The sequence below is a fragment of the Cydia fagiglandana genome, chromosome 2, assembly GCF_963556715.1.
Source record: "Cydia fagiglandana chromosome 2, ilCydFagi1.1, whole genome shotgun sequence".
NCBI lineage: Eukaryota > Metazoa > Arthropoda > Insecta > Lepidoptera > Tortricidae > Cydia > Cydia fagiglandana.
The window spans coordinates 17,369,616-17,388,200 of NC_085933.1; the positions used below are offsets into that span (position 1 = coordinate 17,369,616).

At 39.2% G+C, this 18,585-nt stretch overlaps 1 protein-coding gene across 1 annotated transcript in view; it reads right to left on the reverse strand.

Annotated features, from left to right (window-relative positions):
• Nucleotides 1-18,585, reverse strand: part of LOC134677402 (uncharacterized) — an 84,847-nt gene that overhangs the window by 12,145 nt on the left and 54,117 nt on the right. The window contains exons 4-6 of the mRNA XM_063535860.1: nt 17,474-17,682; nt 2,022-2,157; nt 1,078-1,211 (exon numbers count right to left, since the gene is read on the reverse strand). Coding sequence (XP_063391930.1) covers nt 1,078-1,211; nt 2,022-2,157; nt 17,474-17,682 — 479 coding nt within the window. The remainder of the gene's footprint in view (nt 1-1,077; nt 1,212-2,021; nt 2,158-17,473; nt 17,683-18,585) is intronic.

Sequence of the window (18,585 nt, forward strand, 5' to 3'; positions counted from 1 at the left end):
GTTTTAAATGGTAATAGACGTTTGCGTTCTTCCGTTTACGCAGGATTTTTTTAAATACTAAAGTTACGGTATTTTGGTCACAAGTGCAACTTTATACAAATTAATATCTGAAAGAAAACCCTACTTTGATGTTGTTACGTACGCGATAAATATTCATAGAATGATAAAATGTGGGGCATTTGCATGTTTACTTGTTATTACTGAAAAAAGAAATAGCTTGCTGTAAGTTTGTTTAATTTAGCTATTTACTTAAGGTCGGTTGCACCAAACCGGGCGTCTGTCACCGTTAAAGGCCTGTGCACACCGGCTGCGTGTGCGTGACGTGCACGTGCGCGTGCGGCGTTGTAGTATACAGATCCTTATGAGAGACGCCACACCGCTTGCGTGACGTGTGCGTGTGCGGCTCCAACAGTTTAGCGCACGCACACGCGCACGTCACGCACACGCAAGCCGGTGTGGCTCGGCCTTTAAGCGTTTGCAATTTTTTTTGTATGGGAAATTTCATACATCACTGCTGTTTGACGTTAATCAGTCTGTTAAATATGGTTGGTGCAACTGGGCCTTAGTCTCTGAAATGCATCAAAGCGACTTTATGCATTTTTAAACAAAATACCTAGGTACGTAATTTTACTTTATTAACCATTTTATCACAATAAAAAATCTACAATAAAAAATCTAATATTTTATACTTCTACACCTATAGGTAGTTATTTTCTTTTTATTTTACCTTTTTGCAATCATGAGTGACACTAATATGAGAAAACTGCCGTTCTACATATTGATCTGTTTCTATTCACAGTCAGGGCTGTAACCGCGAAAATCGAAGTTCGCAAATTGCGGGGATTTTTCTCTGTCACTCTAATTACGCCTTCATTGGAGTAAAAGAGAAAAATCCCCGCAATTTGCGAATTTCGGTTTTCGCGGTAGCCGCTCAGGCTGGACATAGAGGAAAAACGCGAGCTCGACGGCGGCTGGCTGGATCGCGACAACTAGTTACCGCGCAGTAAGTTACGCTTGCAATTTGACAGATAATATGATCCTAAAAGTGCCATTTTGAATATCAAAGTTTCTACTTACGGGTTGGTCATTGAGGAAAAAGGCGAGTTCAGACGCCGGCCGGCTGGGCCCCGATGAGCAGTTAGCGTGAAGCACATCGCCCGGCATGTAGTAGTGCTGGCTCGTATGGATTGTCGGCGGCGATGCTGGCCAAACTGTTTGGAATATTTGTTTCTTAAAACATTAAAGTGCGATCAATTGGATTTTTTCTTAAATATGTTATGGGCGGTATGTGTACGTGGGTAGTTTTCTAATTAACTAGAACGTGGGCCATACTGAAATTTTCTGGATTCTGATATATGAGAAAACTTATTTTTTCTATGTCCAGGTCAGTGCCAGTCCAGAAATTTTCAGTATGCCCTAACTCGCTGTAGATAATTATTTTGCATGAGAGCCAATGTTAATTTATTTGTACATATTTATTATTAGTAGTTAGATGCCCGGAACTTTTGGATATAATTTCTGAAGATTATTAATAATAAAAAGTCTAAGTTGCATAAATTACAACTACTAAATCGACCAACAATAATCATAGTTTTTTTAGCATTAGAATTAACTTGAAAGAAGGTAAGCGATCTTGACATGTCTTTTAATCGAAAAAAGCTTTTTAAAAATCAGTAACGATTACTTATGAAAGCAAAAGAATATAAATGATCGTATTAGATTCATAATTGTTACATATTTGCCGTAACTTATTCTTAAAACGTGTTTTTCAATTAATAGACACATCAAGATTGTTTACCTTATTTGTAATGCTAAAAAAAACGAACTATAAATAGTAGATAAAAACACATAAATTTGAATGTCTTATAAATAAATAAATAAATATTATAGAACAATTTTACACAGATCTACCTAGTCCCACAGTAAGCTCAATAAGGCTTATGTTGTGGGTACTAGACGACGATATATATAATATACACACATATATAAATAATATTAATAATATAATAATATTTATTTACCGACGACTTCCATAGTATTGGAGACGATGGAGGTGGCAAATGAGGGCGCGTCGGCGGTCACCTCGCAGCTGAAGTTCCCCGATAGCCCGAAGCTCACTCGTGTCAGAACCACTTGGCTCTGGTTAGAGCGAGATAGCTGGTAACAAAATTATATAATTATTTAAATATTATTAAGTATATAAATATTATCGCACATGTTAACAAATTACACACCTAAAGGTCTGTGCACACCGGCTGCGTGTGCGTGACGTGCACGTGCGCGTGCGGCGTTGTAGTATACATGTCGGCGGCCGATCGTAAGATCAGGCATATCGTGAAGTTCCTAGGCATATCGTGAAACGTGAAAATCTTTGACTCGTGCCCTGAGTCGACGGAGCCCCGCTACGCGGGGCTCCTATTTCTGGGCAGTTTGCCCTTCGGGCATCTGAAGCAACCTAACGAACCTATCTTACCTATATATTGGTTTAATGTGACTATCCTCAAAACAATAACAGGAACATTACGATCTGCCTGATCTTACGATCGGCCGCCGACATACAGATCCTTATGAGAGACGACACACCGCTTGCGTGACGTGTGCGTGTGCGGCTCCAACGTTTTAGCGCACACGCGCACGTACACGTCACCGACACGTAAGCCGGTATGCACATGCTCCTCCTCCTCCCTTCCTCAAGAACCACTCTCTATTGATAGGTGAAAACTGCATGAAAATCCGTGCAGTATTTTTTATACAAACACACGCGGCGGGGGACTTTATTTTATAAGGTGTAGTGATAGTAATTAAGAATTCTGAACAAATAGACAGTTTAATTTGACTCAGTTGGTGTTCGTGGAAGCTGCAGCATTATAATATAACGACATGCGGAGGGTCACGACAAAAAGCAAGTTTTTATGAAAACTGATACAAATCATTGATCATTGATAGTTATGGCAAGAAAGCTAGGGACTTATGAGTTTTAGGACAATCATTACATTATGGCAAATAAGTGTTATGTTATGAGTATTATAACCCATTAGGACAGAGCATTAGAACCCATTAACTAGGACAAAACGGTTAGAGCAAGTGACTTTAGGATGTCCAGGGAGACCCAAGTACGTTAGGTCGAGTGGGGTAAAATAAACATACTAATTTAAGAACCCGTATAAGGCTCACTTGCACCATTCCACTAACCCGGGGTTAACCGGTTAAACCTGGCGTTACCATGGTTACCAGTAAAATTTGACATTAGGTTAACGGTTTAACTGATTAATCCCGGATTAGCGGAATGGTGCAAGTGGGCCTAAGGAACATACTTATTATTATGTCAGCATTTTTAAGTTTTGACGTGTGTGTGACGTTAGTTTTATTTTTTTAGTATTATTATATAAGGTTAGGGCCGGTGTAACTTTATGCCTACTTAAAAAATAAACTGTCGTCGTCATTATTTTATCTAATTAATATTTCAGGAAAAGTAAGTGAAATGGAATTCTAATTATTTTCTTACCCTTTGATCTATCAAAATTCCCTTCTGTTGTCGAACGCTCCGAAACAGATCTTGAGAGATTTTGTTCAAACACGACAATTAATTATTACATTACTCAACGTCTGTATAAAGCGGTATTATATCTCATTCAGTTTTTATAAGTACTCTCTGTTGAAAGATATCAAAATCTAAACAATATTTTTTATATGTAACTTCACGCAGGTAAAATACGGTATCCAAATTAAAATTGCCATAAACGAGCACTCGCTTCACAATAACAACCAAAAAGCATCTTCTATCAAACTCAGCATCGAGGTAGACATTTAATAATTCTCGCAAAAAATCTCAACCGCATTTCCAGGCATATTCAAGCAATTTCCACATGCTATAGCAAGGCAAGGGCACATTTTTCCTTAGAACAAGTCCATCTTTCCCTGTCTCGGTCTCGGCGTCTGTACATAAATTTTACCCCTTTATCAAGGCGTGCTCTTATTTCACAGTGTTTCTGTAATAATAACTCAATGAGCTTCCCCTTTGCTCTCAATCTTTTTATAGCTGAGATTAACATTTAATTTTCAATGGAATTAGCAAATTGAATGGTTCAGCGCCTCCTTTGTTGTCAAACGTAAAAAAAATTACTCGTGTACAGTTTTATTTTTACATCTTGTCTGCCAAGAGATGCGTCCGGCGAATTTCATTTTGAACCTGTTCTGGATTAGCGATCTGTCAGCTGTTGAAAGCGATATTTCTGGACCAGAAATGTGAGAAATGTCACTGTTGGCAGCTGACAGATCAAATTAAATAACCATAACAATTTTAGAACATAAAATTAAAATTAGAATGGGCTCCAGATTCAATACAAGCTTCTTTTTTCAAATAAACACATAGATTTGTTTGTAAAGAGGTATTTAATGGCACTTGAAAAATGAAAATGCCATTGTGGCTTACTCGTAAAAATAAATTAATGAACTTAAATTTGATTTTGATGTTATTTATACAAAACACAAAATAGATCAGCAAAACAATAAAGAGTATAATAGCGCTGCAATTGAAATTTCTGCATTTCAAAGGCTTTCCGATTAAGTCTAGAAAACTTATAAACAATCCAAGTTAGATTGAATTCATAATTAAAAACAAAAACTCAAAAGTTACATTAAATTAACGAGCTGAATTTCTAATTCTAATAAAGAGCCTGTGCTCTTGAGATGGTCCTAACGATGCTGGTTTTGAAATTGTATTTGAGTAGGTTTGTATTTTCAGGAAAGGGACGAAAAGATAACAAACACCTATAGGGTGTTGCGGTATACAATTTAGAAGCGTCGAAGCGTACTCAAGCTTTGTCCCAATTAGAGTGTGTACGTTATTATTTGGAGTACAAGTAAACTAGACTTTTATATATTAGGAAACTACTGATTTGTAACGTAAAAAATATTTTTGATAAGAAATAAAAACATATTCATTGTGCAAATGTTTAAAATGGCACAAAATTCATATTAATTTATAAAGAAGAATCCTGTGACGAGAAAGTGAGGTAATTTAATTATTCATCTAAAATTACATTTTACTGTGAATATAATAGTAAATGTCTAATTAAGCTTCCTACCGCTATTTTAAGTCTAGTAGTAGTAGTAGTAGTAATCACTTTATTGTACACAACACAGGTTTACATAATATTTACAGAAATAAAGGTACAAAGGCGAGCTTATCCCTGCAAGGGATCTCTTCCAGCTAACCTTCGAGTAGATGAGGGGAGAATTCAAATTAGATAGACAAACTTAAGGAATGCACAGTAACATTTTAAAAGTAAACTAACCAAAACGTCCAAAAGTAAATAAAATACATGCTACATACATAAATACTAAACATATATTACATATAATATAATTATATATATATACACAAGTGTCAAAAAAAAATTAATAAACATCAGTACTTAACCAAATCACGCTTGGTTGGAAAGCATAAGTTTCTTCAAATTAGCCTTGAATGACGCTACAGACTGGGACTGCTTGAGCGACAGGGGCAACTCGTTCCACAACTTCACAGCGCGTACCGTGAACGAATTCGTATACGATCGTGTCTTATTTGGGGGAATAGCAAGCGTAAGATTAGCACTTGAACGTAAGCGGTGTTCACTGCCTTCAGCCAGATAATTAAATCTCTCGGTAAGGTAAGCTGGAGAGCAGGGGTTAAAGAGTACGTTGAAAAGCAACGACAAGACACGCACATTTCGGCGTCGGCGGATCGGTAACCACCCGAGCTGAGAGCGGAATTCAGAAATGTGATCGTACTTACGGAGGCCAAATATGTACCTGATACAAACATTTTGTAGACGCTCAAGTTTATCCAGCAATTCCTCAGTAAGGTCTAAAAACGCAACGTCACCATAGTCAAGAAGAGGGAGCAATAGAGAACGAGCAAGAGTTAGTTTGGTGTGAAGAGGGAGGAAATTCTGTAGTCGTCGAAGAGAATGGAGAGATCCAAAAATCTTTTTGCTCACCTCGGCTACGTGAGGAGCCCAAGAAAGCGTCTGATCCATGATGATACCCAGATTTCGGACAGTAGAGGAAAGAGGGATAGTAATCCTATCAAACAAAATGTCAGGTACCACCATGTCCGAGAGCTTGTCTACATAGTAAGGACTGGCAATGACAATCGCCTGTGACTTCTGAGCATTAATTTTTAAACCAAATTTGCACGCCCACTCCCGTATGGACTCTAAGTCATAATTAATCTGAGCAATTAATGAGGGAAGATCGTCTATACTAGCCGCTGCATAAATCTGTAGGTCGTCTGCATAAAGATGGTATGAAGACGTAAGCGATGTGGTGATACCATTAATAAAAATAGAGAACAGGAGTGGAGAAAGCACCCCTCCTTGCGGGACGCCAGCGGTGAGCTCACACCAGTCGGACAGTTTGTCATCTACTCTAACACGCTGGCGTCTGCCACAAAGGTAACTACGGAACCAAGATAATGAAGTTTGGGAAATGTTAAGTGTGTTGAGTGTGCCTAGAAGGATCTCAAAGTCTACCGTGTTGAAGGCACTACTAAAATCAAGGAGGACAAGGACAGTAAGCTTCTTGGACTCTATATTAAACCGAATATCGTCGGTGACTTTAACCAGAGCGGTAACTGTGCTATGCCCGGGGCGAAATCCAGATTGGAGGGGATTAAATAAGGAATGTTTATTAAGATGAGATAGGAGACGACGGTTAACATAATGTTCAATAATTTTGGATAATATTGGGAGAATGGATATAGGACGGTATTGGGAGAAAGATGCAGGATTGGAGGTTTTTGGGAGAGGAATAACTTGGGCATATTTCCAGGATGCCGGAAACGTGCCAGTGGATAGAGAAAAATTAATGATGTCTGAGATGATGGGTGATATGAAATCCGCCACGAGCATAAGCATATCCACACTGAGGTTATCATCACCGACGGCCTTCGTTTTAATAGATTTCAATATTTTAAGTGTCTCTTGTGAAGAAATAACGCCTAATTCAAAGGGAGCTAAATTAGAGTTGGTTGTAGTAGCAGCAAGAAGCGATAGGGTAGAGCGTTTAGTAAAAGGATCAAGAGTAACCGGCGAAGTACTAAAGAATTGGTTTATACCATTTACGTCAAGAAAACTAGAACCAGACGATTGAGATTTGCCAACCCCAAGTGTTTTTAAAAACTTCCACAACTTAGACGGGGGACATTCCTCAATAGACTGGTGTATGTAGCGGCGCTTTGACTCCCTACAGACATTGTTACAGCGGTTACGTAATGACATATACTTCTATATAATTATATTTGTCTATAAGTCTATAAGTCTGTAAGTCTATATAATTATATTTGAGAGAGGCAATCCTGTTTTACGGATGACGTAGCCGTTCACCATTGGCTAACGCCTGACACCTACCGCCAAATTCCTACCACCGTTCCCAGTTCCGTTCCGTTCCTAGTTTTACCACGTTTTACTGCCATCGGGTGACTGTGGTCCGTGGGCGCGGCGTTTGCGGCGATTCACGTTGCCTATACGAGTATTTGTAGAAACATATTTACTACAAAAACATTCTGAAAACTTATTTATAAGTACTGATTAAAAATATTTATGTATACCCTTCGTAGTATTTATTTTTTCCCCTCTCTCCATTGGTGGAACAAAGGTCCCGCTTACCGTTTGTTCCACGTTCCACAGAGATGAGGATTTAAACTAGGAATGCAATTAATTCAAAATGGGAAACGTAAATATTGTTTATAATAATCCAAATGTCACAATGGATAACGGATCCCGGTTTGAGGGACGGCAGATAAAGCCTGTTGAATTGAAATGGGAAAGGTTGAATACATTGGAGAAATTAATGTAATATACGACATACAGGGTTACTTTTTTACCGGTATAATAAATTTTACCACATCATTGGTATCGATAATAGATCACATTGCACAAATAAAAAATATATTTTTTTTATTTCGCATCAATTAATTTATCCTTCACCAATTTAGTAACTTCTGGTTGCACTAATTACAAGGTGTCAACGGTATGACGTAAAAGGGGCGGGGCGGGGCGAGCGGCCGGCGGCGCACGATTTGACAACAAAGCATCCGGGAAACTGCGAATGCAAGGTGCAACCCTTTGACCGATAAGATAGACTAGTCCGCGCGAATCGTCCTTCGTGAGTGCACGCACGCAGTTTCTATTCCTACCCTACAGTCGAAAGTTACGCGCGCGACACGATTAGCGATGTTTACAAACCGCGAGTACTACGAAATGGTTCGTAGTTACTTTCTTAGTGGTGAAAATACAGTGGCAGCTCAGCGGATGTGAATTAGTACGATAAATGGACTCCATTAATTAGGTATGTAGGGTAGATTTCAATCATTGTACATAGTTGATTCCAATTTTTTAAATACGCCTCAATGAAAAATGTTGCAGACTTACTTCGTAATTTTATCAGATTTCGAGACCTTTTGTCATACTTCACACAAAGCAACATCTTCATTTTGACGGTCCTAATACCGTGCAAGTATGAAGGAAGAATTGGGATCAAGTAGTATTTTTTTATGTCAATACGTGCGCCGCCGCCGCTCGCTAAATCGCGCGCGATGATGTAAACAAACAGTTGCCAGTTCGTGCGTTTGCTAATTGATGCGTAAGGCATCCACATTTTCTAGTACTTTAGCGGATAAGTTCGGGCATTGGTATTTTTGTTTTTTTGTTCCCAAATAGTAGTAACAAAGAATGCTAGTATTTTTTATTTTTGGCAACAATTACGTATGTTGATTTATTGTACTGGTAAAAAAGTAACCCTGTATATTATTAAACAGTTGAAATATCACGTATTAATACGACATATAACGTAATACAGGATATTCCGTTAACTGATTGCTCTGGTTACATTTTGCAGCTTTAGTCGTAGATTTTTTTATTTAATATAATAATAATTTAAAGTTTTGTTTAGTCAGGTGTAAATTGTAACATTTTTTTAACCATTATGTATTGATTTAATCTTGCATGTATGTACGTAAAAATCGTAAAATAAATGAAGTTACTATAGTAACAGAACACCAGTATTTTAAAGTCCTACTTAAAATAGACGCTTATTTATAATAAATGTGCAATTGGGCGAATCTAACAATTTATAACATTCAAGGTTTCACACAATTTATAAATTATAACTGATGAGAGATCTCTTGTTGCAAAAAATATGAAGCCCCTAAAAGGGACAGAAAAATACCCAGACATCAAACAACGTACCTATTTCATCCTTTTAAAATTGCTCCTTTACGATCTCGAATATTTCACCTGTTGAGTACTTGAAGTCGAGTGAAGTCTTACACCGGATTTGCGTATCTTCTGACGTTTAAGATTTTTTATAAAAATCTGACAGCTACTTTGCATCGTTTGGTATTAGATTAGGTACCCTAATCCTAAATAAAAGTTGTGGTTTTATTATCATCATTGCCTTAATATCATAAATCCGGGTATGTCCTTAAACTACGTCCAAGACCACCAGTGGACGGGCAGCAGCGTCCCTCAAATTCGGTGTACTCGACTGCGATCGCCAACCCGCCTGCCAAGCGTGGCGATTATGGCATTCACCCCTCATAAGGGGGAGGCCTATGTTCAGCAGTGGACGTCTTATGGCTGAGATGATGATGATGATGATTGTTATTGCCATTAGACCGATTTCATAGTATTTCATCACCATTATCAACTGGATTCATGGTCCCCCTAAGGATCTACTAATATGACCTTCCGGCTCGCTACTTAAAAATATTTATAAACACTGGTTCTACCTATTACCTATTATACCTATACACATATACATATACATAGAGTACCTATATTAACAGAATACAAGGGTCACTAAATTTTATAACCTTCCAGCGTCGTGTGGGTACTACCATAAAATATATTATCACCATTACCTATGCAACACAGAGGTGCAACAAAGTTAAGGATTTACGATTATTGTATGACAGAAATTCAACATAAGCTTGTAAACAACCTCGGAAATAACCAACACCATGTAGTTTATAAAAGTAAATATATTTCACTGCTGTTATTTAAATTACAAAACCACAACTTAACGGATAAGATAACTCCACTTATTTTATGATCAGACGTCCGTTCGGTTCCGTCGCCCGGCCAAGAATGTCCCTGTGCGCCAAGTCACCTCCCTCCCGTTTGCCGCCATCGGACATGACGTCACCAGAATAGTCAATGTACCTACTAATTAATGTTAAATTCTTTTCTAAATATAATAAAACCTTACACTCGACCATCCTGATGACGTGCATGTCCCCAGGCACGTATCTGGTGAAACCAAAACCTTACACTCGGCAAGCAAGGACATTCCAGACCTAGAAAACAGTTTTATATTTAAGATAATATTCTAGAAAACTATATAAATTATCAAACAATCTATGTAAACATAAATTCATGATTCTATCATTCGTATCTCACCAATTGTAACGAATATAAAACTAGTATCTATAGCAATCTATAGTTCCAAATTTACATATCCAGTGGATATTCTTGATTAAGTATAAGTATCTATTTTAATATCAATTTGCCTTTAATATTATTAACATTATGCTCAAGTGATTCTCCATTCAAATACTAAATATATTATTAATGATTTCTCATTTATTCAAGTAGAGATATATTTATTTAACTCTTTATCATGGAAACTATTTATATAACCAATAATCCAGTAAAATCATAACTAAAAAGCCTTGAAACCAATTATCCTTGTAGCCTTATAACCAATTATCCTTGTAGCCTTATAACCAAATATCCTTGTAACCTTGTAACCAAATAACCTTGTAACCAACTAACCTTGTAACCTTGTAACCAAATATCCTTGTAACCTTGTAACCAAATATCCTTGTAACCGAATATGCAATCGAGCATATATCCAAATTCATTCATCTCGTTCCAGGCCAAGCTAAGCACGCCAACCATTTCCGCGTCTTCTAGCACTCGACCTGAAACGAGACAAAACAAAATACATTTGCGATATCTAGTTTTATGAATCATCTACCTCCTCTATGTAAGAAACATCGTTATCGCTTTCATTATCGCTATCGATTTCTAGTGAGGCTATATGGATCCACGGACGCATTCTGTCCGCAGCCACTGTAGTTTTTCGTTTATTCTTCATCCCTTCATATCCAGAAATAGGAGCAACCTTATAACGATCGTTACCTAATACCTTAACGACTTTAAAAGGGCCCTCGTATGAAGGCATAAGTTTGGTACACTTGCCATTGTTTTGGAATGCAACTTTAGTAATTTTTACCAAATCACCATTCTTATAAGAACGCGCAGGGCGCCTACCTTGGTCATAACGTAATTTTTGAGCGTCTTGAGCCTCGTCAATCCTATCCTTAACCTCGCTGCGAATAGACGTTAGGGACGATTTATTTTGTGCCTTATCTGAAACTTGATTTAACAGAGGATTATATTCGCTTGTCATTTCAACCCCAAACATAACTTCAGCTGGTGCCCTACCGATCGTCTTCTGCAGTGTGTTGTTTAGTCCCCACTGAATTTTCCCCAATTCCCTGTCCCATTCTCTCTCATCCGTCCCAAGGCCCTGAGCTGTCAGCGAGTCGAGGATCGTTCTATTGTATCGCTCGACTTGGCCATTTGCTCTCGGGCTGGCCACTGCGTTCAGAACGTGTTTGATGCCTCTGTCTAAACAAAACCTTCTAAACGCATGGGAAGTGAAACATGACCCACGATCACTAATGATTCGATCAGGCACCCGGAAAGTGTCGAATATATCCTGCAATACTCTTATTACGTTCTGAGTTTTCGTGTTTTTGACCGGTTTTATAAATAAGAACTTCGTAAATGCATCTACTACGGCTAATATGTGAGTGTGTCCTGTCTTTGATCTAACGAAGGGCCCAAGATGGTCTATATGTAGCGTATGAAATGGTTTTTCGATCTTTTCTATGGGATGTAAAAGGCCTTCCTTTGCGTGTGTACCCTTTTTGGCATACGCGCACTCAATGCAAGCTCCTACATATTTCTTTATAAACTTTTTCATCTTTGCAAACCAGTAATTTCTTTTAACTCTATCTAGTGTTTTTTCAAAACCTACGTGACCTATATCATCATGATTACGCTTACATATTTGCCATCTTGCGCCCTTCGGCACTACCCACCTCAAACATTCTTTATCACCGCCTATGCATCTAAATACTTTATTGTCGCGTAAAACGTAATTCGATTTAATGTACTCCACGCCTTTGGGGTCTAGATTGCTACTAATAATATCGCGGATGCGGGACAGTTCCGAATCACCCATTTGTAGCGTAAGAAGCCAGTCATCATCGCAAATTGTCATGACAGAAGGGTATTGCTCGGGACATTCGGTATCTAAATCAGTAATGGGATGTCTAGATAGCGCATCGACGTGTGCCATTTTAGTTCCCGCCCTATATTCTACCGTGCACTGAAATTCTTGCAGTGCTAACCACCACCTGGCGATCCTAGGTATAAGATCGCGTTTTTCAAAGGTGGAGCGGAGGGCACTACAATCGGTGACTACCTTAAATGGTTTACCTAATAAGTACACTCTCAGTTTTTTGAGCGAGCATATCACGGCTAATGTCTCCAATTCATAGGAGTGGAAGTTCCTCTCCTCCGGAGTAGTTTGGCGACTGTAATACGCCACAGGATGAAAGGAACCCCCACTCCCCGCGGGTCGTTGTAGGAGAATTCCGCCTACGCCTAACCTACTCGCATCCGTGTGCAGTTCGGTCTCTGCAGTAGGATCATAGATCGCTAGTACAGGTCTATCGACTAGCTTTTCTTTCAACTTTTGAAACGACTCTTCTTGGTCGTTTCCCCACTCCCAAATGGCATTCTTTTTTAGTAGTTTTGTTATAGGTTGGGCTAACTGAGCAAAGCCTTGTATAAATTTTCTAAAATAACTCACGTGCCCAAGAAATTGTCTAGCATTATGCACATTTTCGGGTCGTGGGAAATCGACCACACTTTGAATTTTTGTCTTTCCCGGCCGCATTCCTGCCGAACTGATCTCGAACCCTAAGTAATTGATTTCGTTTTGTAGGAAACTGCATTTCGATAAGTTAAGCTTCAGATTAGCCCTTTTGAGCGACAAAAGGACTTCTTCTAACCTACTTAAACATTCCGCGGAAGTATTACCAAAAATTAACAGGTCGTCAATATATACGGTAGCTTTATCGAATCTGGCCGGTCCCAGCACACGGTTCATCATACGTTGGAACACCGCTGGCGCGTTCGCCAGGCCGAACGGCATACGATTATATTCGTATTGGCCATCCGGCGTGACGAACGCTGTCAAATGCTTACTACCTTCTGCGATTGGTACTTGATAGTACCCGGACATCAAATCCAACGTGATGAACCACGACTGGCCGGCCAGACGAGCGATCTCGTCTTCTATCACCGGTATTGGGTAGCGTTCCTTAACAGTTATCGAATTAAGTAATCTGTAATCGACGCAAAGTCTGACTCCGCCATCCTTCTTTCGGACGAGTATAATAGGACTAGCGTAATTAGATACGGATTCTCTGATTATACCGGCTTGTAACATCTCATCTATCATCGCACGGACCTTCTCACGCTCATGGTGTGACAATCTGTAGGGTCTATATACGACCGGCCGCTCACTGTTTAACTCTATATTCATTTCGGTCGTATTAGTGCAACCTAGGCTGGACAAGTCAGAAGCAAAGCAATCTCTGTAACGATTGAGAAGTTTAATGAGCTTGTTTTATCATCTTCGGTAACATTTTTACCTAGGTGAAGTTGTTTCTCATCAAACGGTGATGACGCAACTTCCTCTACAGTTATCTCATTTTTGTACTGACATACTGTTGCACCTATATCCGACAGTCTATACACCGCCTCTACACGTTCTGCTCGCGCAAACACAAAGTTTTCTTGTAGGTGGCAAGACGACGCACAGGGCATGACCATTACAAAAAGGTTACCCTGCTTCACCTCATAAACCCCGCCACAAACTACATACTGATCTCGAGGTTTCCCTACCACTTTTGTATTTAACACAACGTTACCACTAAACTCTGTCCCAGTAGCGGCTCTTACGCTAGCTACCCCATATATCTTATTACGTGCTACAATTCTTACTCTCTCTAACTTTTCATCAACACGCTCTTGTAAGTTAGGAAGCTCTGTACCTATGTGTAAAAATTGCAACCTATTTGCATCTTTGTAAACCACAATATGTGGTTGCTCAGAGTAAGTCTGACCTATGAGCATCTCCTTCTCAAGAAGTCTATCATTAACTACCCTACACATAACGGTGGCGGACACGCCATCAATAGTTATTGACAACTCTACCGATCCTAAAGACTGCACAAGCTTATCGCCGAACCCTATCATCGTACTAGGAATGCAATCATGAGAAAGCCCAAGACGAGAGAAACTGGATTCTCGTATAAGAGTGACTTCACTTCCTAGGTCGACAAAAGCTCCCACTGTCTCACCATTAACTTGTACTGATTTCCGAAATTTGTCGGATGGGTTAAATCCGTATACGCGCATAACTCTGGGTACAGTGTCAGCCTTTGTCGAACTAGAGTCTGACTTTAGCTTACACATCTCTGGTTTGTGGCCCACCTTTTGACACGTACTACATTTAACTAAAGGCTTAGGACAGCGAGAATAAATGTGCCCTTTCTCCTTGCAATTATAGCAAAATATGTTAGGATTTACTTTCGCGCCGGCTTTACTAGACGTCTTATCATCAGTCCCAGCTACGCTCCTATCCTTAGGCAATGAAAAATTTATGGATGATTCTTTATTATTACTTAATAGAAATTTGAGAAGCTGATCGGGTTCCTCGCATCGTAAAGCTAAAGCACTGGATCGCATGGTCCTGTCACCAATGCCATGAATAAGGCAGTCGACTGCCCGCCTACCCGTAATTTCGCATTGGTTTAGCAACGCTAACTTTTCGTAAAAGTAAATTTCAATGGATTCTTGGTACTTACTCCTACGTTTCAACATATCTTCTAGTAACTGACCGTAATTTTGTTCTGATGGAAATGCGTTAGCCAATTTAGTTTGCCATTCATCCCATGAAAACAAAATTGTATTAAGGCTCTCAAACCAAGTCTTAGCTAACCCTGTCAGTTTCTGCATAGCAAAATGTATAACCGTCTTCTCGTCCCAGCCGTAAACTTTCGCACACTCGTTGACTTTCTTTAACCAAACATCTATCCTTTGATTTTTTTCGGATGGGTTAAATTCTGGAATAATGTTTTTATGGTCGATGTTTCGGTTAATCGGAATTTGATTTTGTGTTGTCGGCTGAGACGGTAAGACATCTTTAATAGATTTGATTATTTTGACAATATCATTAGAAGAGAAGGAAGGACTACATGACCTTTTGTGCCGTCGATCGACGCTCGTGGAATCCCTTCCTGCCCGGTCACGTGTTGCTCTGGGACCCCGCTCTCGGCTGCGGCTGCGCGGCTCGCGGCTGGTCCCGGCTCTCGGTAGTCGGCTGCGGCTGCGGCGCTCGCGGCTCGATCTTGCCGACGATTGGCGTTCGCTCCTCCGTGAGCGGCGCTCGGCGTCCTTTTCTTTCTGCAGATCCTCTTCCATCTGTCGAATGCGCTCTCGCTCTCTCTTTAGAGCCAGCTCTCGCTCCCTCAAACGGCGGCTGTGGCTGCGGCTGCGACTCCTGTGACGCAGGTTCGTCTCACTGCGCCTCGATCGGGAGCGGTCACGCCCTGGAGTCACTAAGCTCCGGCGTTTCCCATCTTCTTGATTCATTATCTGAAACTCGTCGTATATACATAGAACATTAGTACTTCAACAAGGGATACAGGGAATAACTTTAAGAGACTAGAACTTTAAAATTTCTTGTTTCCTTTCATATCTCGAAAACGGTGCGTCCTAGCGCAAAACTAATGAAAATTTAGCCCCCCTTTATATCCCCTATGGACCCTAGGCCTCACGATTAACAAAGCAAAAATTTTGAAAATCTTCAGTTTTTCAAAAATTACCAAGTGTTTACAACTTTCATGTAGATAGTATAGTACCTTGAGGCATACCTACACAGCAATTTAAAAAAAAAGAAACCCAAAGTCAACGGTATCACTCGCATGTCAAACTACCACGTGGCAGGCGTAATCCCGAATGTTGTTTTATAAAACACGTGATTATTACGTTAAAACACTTGGTTAAACACGTGGTTGCACCACGTGATCATGCCACTAACGGAAAATATCGGAACCGGTAATGTCACAACTTACCCCGAAGTATATCGAAATAAAAATATTTTATTCTAGAATAATATATACTCAATTACCTACATCTAAATATTTTACACCATACTAGCTAACTTGACTATACACTCGTATCCAAATTACTTATTATCATATTATAACAAATATACATGTGAGCGAGTACTTACGGAATTTCGTTATCCCACTGGCTGACTTGTAAACAACCTCGGAAATAACCAACACCATGTAGTTTATAAAAGTAAATATATTTCACTGCTGTTATTTAAATTACAAAACCACAACTTAACGGATAAGATAACTCCACTTATTTTATGATCAGACGTCCGTTCGGTTCCGTCGCCCGGCCAAGAATGTCCCTGTGCGCCAAGTCACCTCCCTCCCGTTTGCCGCCATCGGACATGACGTCACCAGAATAGTCAATGTACCTACTAATTAATGTTAAATTCTTTTCTAAATATAATAAAACCTTACAAGCTTTACAAAACTCTTTTAGCATAAAAATGCTAACATATGCATCATCATCATCATTTATTTAATAGTTTTAATAAAAGTTATTACATAATTTATTCGGGGGATGATTTTACTCATGTCCGCAGGGATTGCCCTGCACGTGTCCTCTGGATGACGCTAATCGGGTAGCAACCTTTCGGCTACTGTATATTGCGTAGGTTTCTAATAGAGCCTGAGCTAATCCTATTGTCTATTGTTAAGTAAAACCGCTCGTGCCACGTGCCACAACCACCTGCATAAAAAATACAGTACATCGGTTACTGAGTGCCGGCGAGTCGAACACTACAGAACCAGTCTAAAATGTGTCATCGAGATGCGTAACAAAGGCGCATTATCGGAGAGCGCACCTACACTGGTTTTTTGAGCGTTGGACTAGCCCGCGCTCAGGTGCCAAATAGAATAATTATGACCCTTTTTTGCAGGTAAGTATTAGCACGTGCGGTTTTACTTAACAATAGTCAATAGGATTAGCCGCCGGGCTAGTTAACCGAGTCGCTGATCATCATCATTATATCAGGCAGTAGAACGTTGATTGATAGACATAAAAACAAAGGGACATAAAGAACATTAATTATATCAATACTTATTCCCTCACATTATCGTAAACCAACGAACTCTGGCATCTTTCACCAGATTGTAGGTAAATGAAACAAACTCAAGTAGGGCATAATGCTAGCTTGGGTAGTGAAAATTAATACTTACATCGACATTAATACCAGCAAATGGAAATATCTTCGTCGAAGGTGTTTCAGTAGGGGAGTAGCAGTAGAACTCTTGGCGCCCCCTGTACCATTTTACAGAGTAGAGAGGGGCATCAGTTAGCTCGTACAGGCAGGCAAAAGTAGCGTCTGCTCCTCGCTGGACCACTGGAGGAGATATCCGAAGCTCAGTAGCGCGAAGCCCGCCTGCTCCTGCGAGTAAAAAAAGAAAATTTAAAGGAAAAAATCCACAGTTTAAGAAGTCTTAAATTACATTCTTTTTAACATAAAAAAATAATTATTTTACGATATTTTACCTAAATTGAAAATGTTCACTAAAACATGTATAATTGAACGAGCATAAACGGAAAAATGGTCTTCATGTAGGTATGTACTTTAAAAATTTATGTAACATTTTTCATGTTATGAATTCGCTGCGTTGTGCAATTGGACCGCTACGCGCGTGTCGTAGCATGAATTTAGCGCTGTGATTAAAGCAAGAAATGTTTTGAACATTGTTTTCTTTCTAAAAGTGACATTTATTCAACCAAAAAGTGACATTTATTCAACTTGAATTGGCCCTTAAGATTTAGATAGTAACAGCGGCAACAGCGTAATATGAATTTACCTGAAACAATTATGTTTCATTGTAATACTCGTAATCGATAAATACTACGAGTATAATACAGGTCATACTGAAAATTCATACAATCTCAAAAACTGTAGTAAGTACAATAAAATATGCAACATTTTATTTTATAATCGCTTTTCTTAACTCTTCCTAATTTTCTTTACGATTGGATCAACCTAAAAAGTACATGGCCCATTTTTCCTACAGACACTTTTTGTATGAAAATCTGGGTCGTCAGTAATGTTGTATGGCGGCTATGGCATATCTATTTAAACTCTAGTTTTCTTATTCGTGCAGTAGGTTTTGGTTCCTGCAAAGTAATAAAACTGATAACTAAATTCTATGTATCAGCTCCAAGTTTGTACATATATTTCTTGTAACAATGTAAGACTAAAACTAATGACCGATAGTATAAAGGTTACCATGGTAGGAAAGTTTTGAGAAAAGAGTTATTCAGGGCAGAGCTTTGTTTGAAATTCTTTTCT